This window comes from Teleopsis dalmanni, chromosome 1 (assembly GCF_002237135.1).
Source record: "Teleopsis dalmanni isolate 2A chromosome 1, ASM223713v2, whole genome shotgun sequence".
Classification (NCBI taxonomy): domain Eukaryota; kingdom Metazoa; phylum Arthropoda; class Insecta; order Diptera; family Diopsidae; genus Teleopsis; species Teleopsis dalmanni.
Genome location: NC_051846.1, coordinates 66,731,439 through 66,737,930, shown reverse-complemented (window position 1 = coordinate 66,737,930; position 6,492 = coordinate 66,731,439). Strand labels below are relative to the sequence as shown.

The 6,492-nt window shown below is 29.7% G+C and overlaps 1 protein-coding gene across 1 annotated transcript; it reads right to left on the bottom strand.

Moving 5' to 3' along the window:
* Positions 1 to 1,192: 1,192 nt before the first annotated feature.
* On the bottom strand, positions 1,193 to 2,424 carry LOC119683266. Its single transcript, XM_038096910.1, has 3 exons — positions 2,114 to 2,424; positions 1,488 to 1,608; positions 1,193 to 1,427 (listed from the first exon to the last, which is right to left on the bottom strand). Exons 1-3 carry the CDS (start codon positions 2,253 to 2,255, stop codon positions 1,193 to 1,195), a joined length of 498 nt encoding a protein of 165 aa, XP_037952838.1. The 5' UTR covers positions 2,256 to 2,424.
* Positions 2,425 to 6,492: the final 4,068 nt, after the last annotated feature.

Sequence of the window (6,492 nt, the reverse complement as noted above, 5' to 3'; positions counted from 1 at the left end):
AACAACTGATTTTGGACGACCTTCACTTCACTATTCACTATTAAAATCATCGTACCAGCGTTTCATAGTAGCAAAGGTTGGAACTTCATCCGCGTCAAAAGTCGTAATAAATCATCGCAGGAAAATTTTCTTGCGTTGATTTCATTTTTTCGCTAACACTCAATTCACGAATCACTGTATATATGAGTAACACAAATACCGCTCTTTTGACAAAAAGTTGAAGGTAAGTTACATTTAATAATGTCAAACTTTCATATGGAAATGGTAGATAACACCTAACAACCATTAGTGTTGCCAAGGTTCAAAATATAAATAGTGACCCTCATAAGAGCTGTTATTATATTGATACTCCTTGACTCTCTGCATAATATGCAAGTACATATACGGGGTTCTCTATATTAAGCAGATCCACTACTTTACCAAATAAATATAAAATAAAATTTTTTTTTACTTTTCAAGTTTACAATCATGTTTAAGGAGATTTGCTTATATCTCTTTCTAAAGATCATATCGCGTAAGTGACCATTCTTTGTTTGAATGGGTGATGGCCTCACTTTTTTAACATATATGATCGTATGTTTCAATGTTTTAGCCAGTATGGTGGGTGTTTCTTAGCGGATGTTGGCCTTAAGATTGTCTAGCGTCCTTAGATTGTTGATATAAATGTTGGATTTCAAATGGCCTCAGAGGAAAACTAATGGCAGTGTCAAATCGGGTCAAATGATAAGGTAACAAGTATTTTAAAAATCAATTAAGGCACGAAATTGATTTTTGTGATTTATTGAAATCAGATCACGCTCCAATTTTTCCAAGTTTACAATAAACCTAACATAAATGGAATATACATATACAAGTAAAGAACTGCTTATCTCGTTTTAAGATATATTCGAAGTTTGTATTTTGAGTTTCTTCAAACTCAGAGATTTCTTCAAATTAATCAAATTTTTGTCAGTATATCCCACTCTAAATTTTTATAAAGATAAAATTAAATTTTGTGTTTTATATTTTTATTTTTTAAGAGAATGTATAATACGCATGGAACTACGACAAACTTGTAATATCAAATATTTGTTAGTACTCACAAAAAACTATTTAGATCATAATAAAATTAAATAATTTAAATACATATAATTGCATATCGTTTCGATTATAGTATATAATTAAATTTTTTTCTTTATTGATTTTATGTTCTTTAAAGCTCAATCTTTTGTTTTTCTTTTCTTTCTTTTTTATCCTTCTCAACATCTTTCCGTTCTCCTTCCTTCTTTTCTCTTTCATCTTGATAGTTCCAGTTATCATTGACATTGCAAAAAAATTTAGGACAACAACACGGAAACGATGCTGATATGTCGGTTTCAGGAACATATATTGTACATTCTGCTGTATTTGGTGGCAATGGTTCACAAATTTCCACTTTTTCGAAAAGCCTATAAATTGATAAATTCAGTATTTGAGATATATGTCAGGGTTAATAAAAAAACAGTCACTTGTTTGAGTTAATTTTATCTCGAACACATGTTGACCGACCACATGTTGTTTTTAAGTCCCAGCTTTCTCCAACTTTAAACAATTTGCAATGGTGTGCGGCAAAGCATCTTTCCGGAAAGTCTATAAATTTTAAGGGTATGTAGTAACTAAATAATACTGTAGAGTACAAACAGGATAGAATAGGAAAAAAAATGTATAAAGTCTTTAACACTAATATTGTACTATTTGTATACAATATAATAATATTATACTGAACTATTTTCTGTGGAGTTACGCAAGGAACCATGTTCATGCAGACAATCTTCAAACTCTCTACGCTTTAAAAACAAACATAAGCCCAGTTATGGTCGAGCTATTGACAGCTAAGTATTATCAAGATTTTGATCTAGGATATTTAAATGATGTTGTATTATATCCAATTGAAAAAAATGTTTTGAAATGAAAATTTAAAAAAAATACCAATCACAAGTATTATTTATTTACTTTAACTTTTGTAACCACAAGACGAATTACCCTTTATGTACATAGTAAACATATGGTATCCACCACAAAGTAGTATTGAGTTGAAACATATAGTAAGAGATATATAAAGCAATAGGCACATTAAGTACAAATAGTTTTATACCTCTTAAAACGTCGGCTGGTACCAAGTATTCATTTATTTTGATATCTGTGACAATCTTCTTCTCGGTCGCTCTCTTCCCACTTAACATGAAATACATGAATATGAGGACTCCACATAAAAACCACTGTTCAATTCTACCCATTATATGCACCTTATTCGCTGCGAAATATTTCGTAAGTTGCAAATCAAAGCAAAAATACGTCGTCCGCTCCAAGTGAAGTTAACTATTGAACTAAATCTTTAAGCTTCGAAACCAGACTACGCACTCGGTAAACGTAGTTATATTTTTATTGAAAACATATAATTTTGTATATCTAAGCAGTTTCAATTTTATGACTGTACTTATATAAACAAAATATTTTGTTATTGTTATTGTTTTTCCTTAGAGTGTCTTAGTTTGTGTCAACTATACTCTATCCATTGTTCTGGGAACGTATGATCTGATCACTATTTATTAAATATACATATTTTGCTATGGTTTTTATTGAAATGACTTTGATTACAACCTAAGTAGAGATCATCAGAATATTACTGAAGCATTGATAAAATAAGATGACGAGTAAAGAAACAATATATTCCAGAACAGTTCAACTAATTCCTCCCCATTTAACTGCAAAGATTTACACTTTAAAATGGGTTGGGTCTAAAAATAAATATATAACAAAAATCATATATAAAGATATAAATATGTAAAGTAAATTTATTTACTATGTCCAATATCCTATTACTAATTTGTTTGAATAAAAGATAATTGTATAGCATCAATTATCAGTTTCTCCAATAACAATTTTAGGTATATAGGGTCGGAGCTAGTAAAATGTTATACTCGTATTTTTTAATGTCATATTAAGACAATGTTGTTTATATTTAGCTTTGTAATGATAAATCATGATATTTTTATTTTAGATTCGTTTTCACTTTATATACTCAATGTCCTTAAGCTTATCTGTTCTCGAAATAAAGTTTAAATCAGAACAAGTAATATTCAGCTGTAATGCTTGAACTATATATTCATAAAAGGCTTCCCAAACAATCTTAATAGTTTTTGTGGTTAAGAGCAATGATCATTAAGCATGTCTTAATTATATCTAGACTTGTTGTAAATTTCTGGATTGATAGCGAACCACCTTGATAGAGTACTTTCATCCTTAACAGCGCAAGTTCTACAATTGCCATACAAGAATATGACATACAAGTATTAACATATTTCTAATTCATATATATAGGCTATTTAATACGAATTCGATCGGCTTGATTAACGTAGATTGAGGAGTCCTTATTCTAAGATGTACAAACCTTTCACTATTTACAAGACTAGTAAAACGACCAGAGTTAGAGCAGCAATCATAAGCCTATTATTTTATTGAAGTAGTTTACGAAGTTCCTATAAGTGTTAAGTAGGGTTAAGAACATGTCGTCGATACCCGATGTTGATAGCGAAAAAATATGTTTTGAAAAAAATTATCATAGATTGACGATAATAAAAGTGAAAATATATGCTGTGTAGAAATATTTGATCATTATTATTATCATCCAATAACAAGTGAACATTCACAATCATCAATTATTATAATAAGAAGATAACAATCTACTGATATGTATTACGATGCTTTATTAATATGATACTTTTTATGTTATAAATGGTATAAATTACTAGAAGTGCTAAAAGTATAGGGCACTCATTAATTTCAGATAAAACTAAATAATGAAACCTTTTTGAGGCGACCCTATGAAAGGCAAGATTATATGTTCTTATGTCCACTGATTAATCTTACTCTTTGTGAAGTACCTTGTAATCGACTAGGAGACTTACTCAGAGAATACCCAACAGCGATCTAAGCACAATTAGTCAACTTAGAGTTATAAACAAACGCGATAATGTAAATAGAATTGAAACGGACATACTCTCAGAACGTTGAACAACTGTATTTCATTGTGGTCAAACTCCCAAGTGCTTTTCGATATAATGCACCATGATATGTTATTGAACAGAACAATGTAACACGAATTAAGAAATGCATATCATTCATGGAGGGACATCGTTATAACAAACTGAGATTTAGGTTGACATGTTTGATATGATGTTGATCACAACAGTTGTTTTCGTCATGTTATATATGTTTCTTTATATTTATACATCTTTTCCTTCTTATTTAAATTTTTAATGACTACACATTGCATTTGTTTTATAGTTTTCGCACCAGATATCTAACAATTCTAACAATTGACGTTATTCGATCGATTTACTGATCTAATGAATCATAAACTACATTTCCGTTATATTATTATCCCAATAAGTTAATATTCTTTAGCTTTGTTCTTTTGTTCTGTTACAAGATAATAATCATGTACTAAATCTGATTCTATCGAATTGGGTGAGAACTGTATCAGTAAGTCGTAAGTTGTGAATTTTTTAGAAATTTGTAGTAAATCATAAATAAAATCAAATAAATTTGATGGAAACTGATATTGAAGCATATAGAAAAAATATAGTTATAACATGTAGTAATTATATACAAATTATAACTGTGTTAATTTTTCTTCATTTGATTGTCACGTTTTCCCACATCCAAGTACACCTTTGCTGTTATTATAATTAATTTTATTTCTATATAAATATGAATATACCACTTTAGCGCGGGCAACAAATAAACATACCATTCAACGTTACAATATGACCAAGTACTTATAGTTTTATTAAAATAATCATAATTTTTAATATAAAATATAAACATTTAAAGGAAAATGACTTCGAACTTAATGAGAATTATAATGACTATGTGTGCACTAGCATACATTCACATATATTCATAATTTTTTCGTCAATATTTTTTTATTGTTATTAGTATACACATATTTACACAAATATACATAATATATTTAATAGAATTTTATGAACTCTCCGCGTATTTCTTTTTGCATATTAATTTTAACTACTATCATTGTTCCAATCTATTTAAAGTGTTCCACAATTTCAAATCCGTGTATAGCCTGAAATCGAGGCTTTCATCTCTCGTTGTTAATATGTGTAAGTTCATTTTCTTGTACAACCGCAGGCGAAGGATGCTTGTTAAACTATGTGGGATTCCTGAAAGATATCAACGTCGCTTGGGTATGCCAATATCTGGCTAGATGTGGTAACGAAAGACCTTATTATTAAAATACCAAAATTTTAAATTACTTTATCAATCGCCAAGTTGAAGAGGAGGCAACCCTGCCTATAGAGGATCCATTAGAGATATTGTTTAGTTTGAAAAGCAATCCGTCAACTTTAATTCTACACTGATCATGTCATCATAGGAGTCTTTTAAGTGTATAAATAGTAGAATAGCTAAATTTAAAATGTTGTGCATGGCGGAGTACAATTGAAAAAGAAAAAATTAATTGATGCCGGATTTGCTTGAAATGATATCACAAGAACAGCTCCTTATAGAATACGATTTTAATAGATGGTGGAGGCCTTATGCTCCAGAAAGAGTTCAGGAAATCAGTAGTAGTAGTTAATATGTTATTATAATTTGCGTAGCAATATTGAACAGTAGCTTTAAATAATTGTTTGCTTAATAGAATTTCAAATCAGATTCACATCAGATTCACTTAATAACACTGTCAAATTGAATTAAAATTATATATGTAAGTAGAGTATTAAAATAAAAATATTAACATTTTATGGATAAATGCTCTACCTAGTACAGATAAGGGCAATGCAATTATATTTGATTAGAACAAAATTTCTTAAATACAAAATACGAATTCTGTTCTACCCCGACTTAAAAATCTACAACAAAAATGTATGTATGTAGGTATATAATAAAAGTCAACAGCACTGAAATAAACTAAATTGAATTGATGATAAGTGGAGGCTTTAAAAAATTAAATTTTTATTTACAATAAAGTTAAAAGCATTTATTGTGCTGGTAGTGGGAATGACTCAAGCCACGCTAAATACTCGTATTGAGGCGGTAGCTGATATTGTGGAATTCTCGTATTATTGTAATATTAAATTCGTCAATAGAATCAGAGCGTCAATGGTCAGCGACAATCGCGGCGACAACGGGAATGGCAACGGGAACAATAACAACAACAAGTCCACAATCATAGCAGCCACAAGCGATAACGATAAAAACAGGCCACAACCAAATTGAAAAAATTATATTTATTTGTCAGTACTCGTATCTGCGAGTCTAAACCAGAAGAAGTATTTTCAATAGAGACAAACGCGCTATGTATGAGCGCAAATAGCCAGGGTTCACAATTCCCGTTGGTATTGTACTCGTATTTGTGGATAGTTTTCACCCTAAACAAAGTTGTGAAAAATACGAAATATAAACGCAATGAGACGACAACAATCACTAAAACAGCAACAAAATAATAAAAAT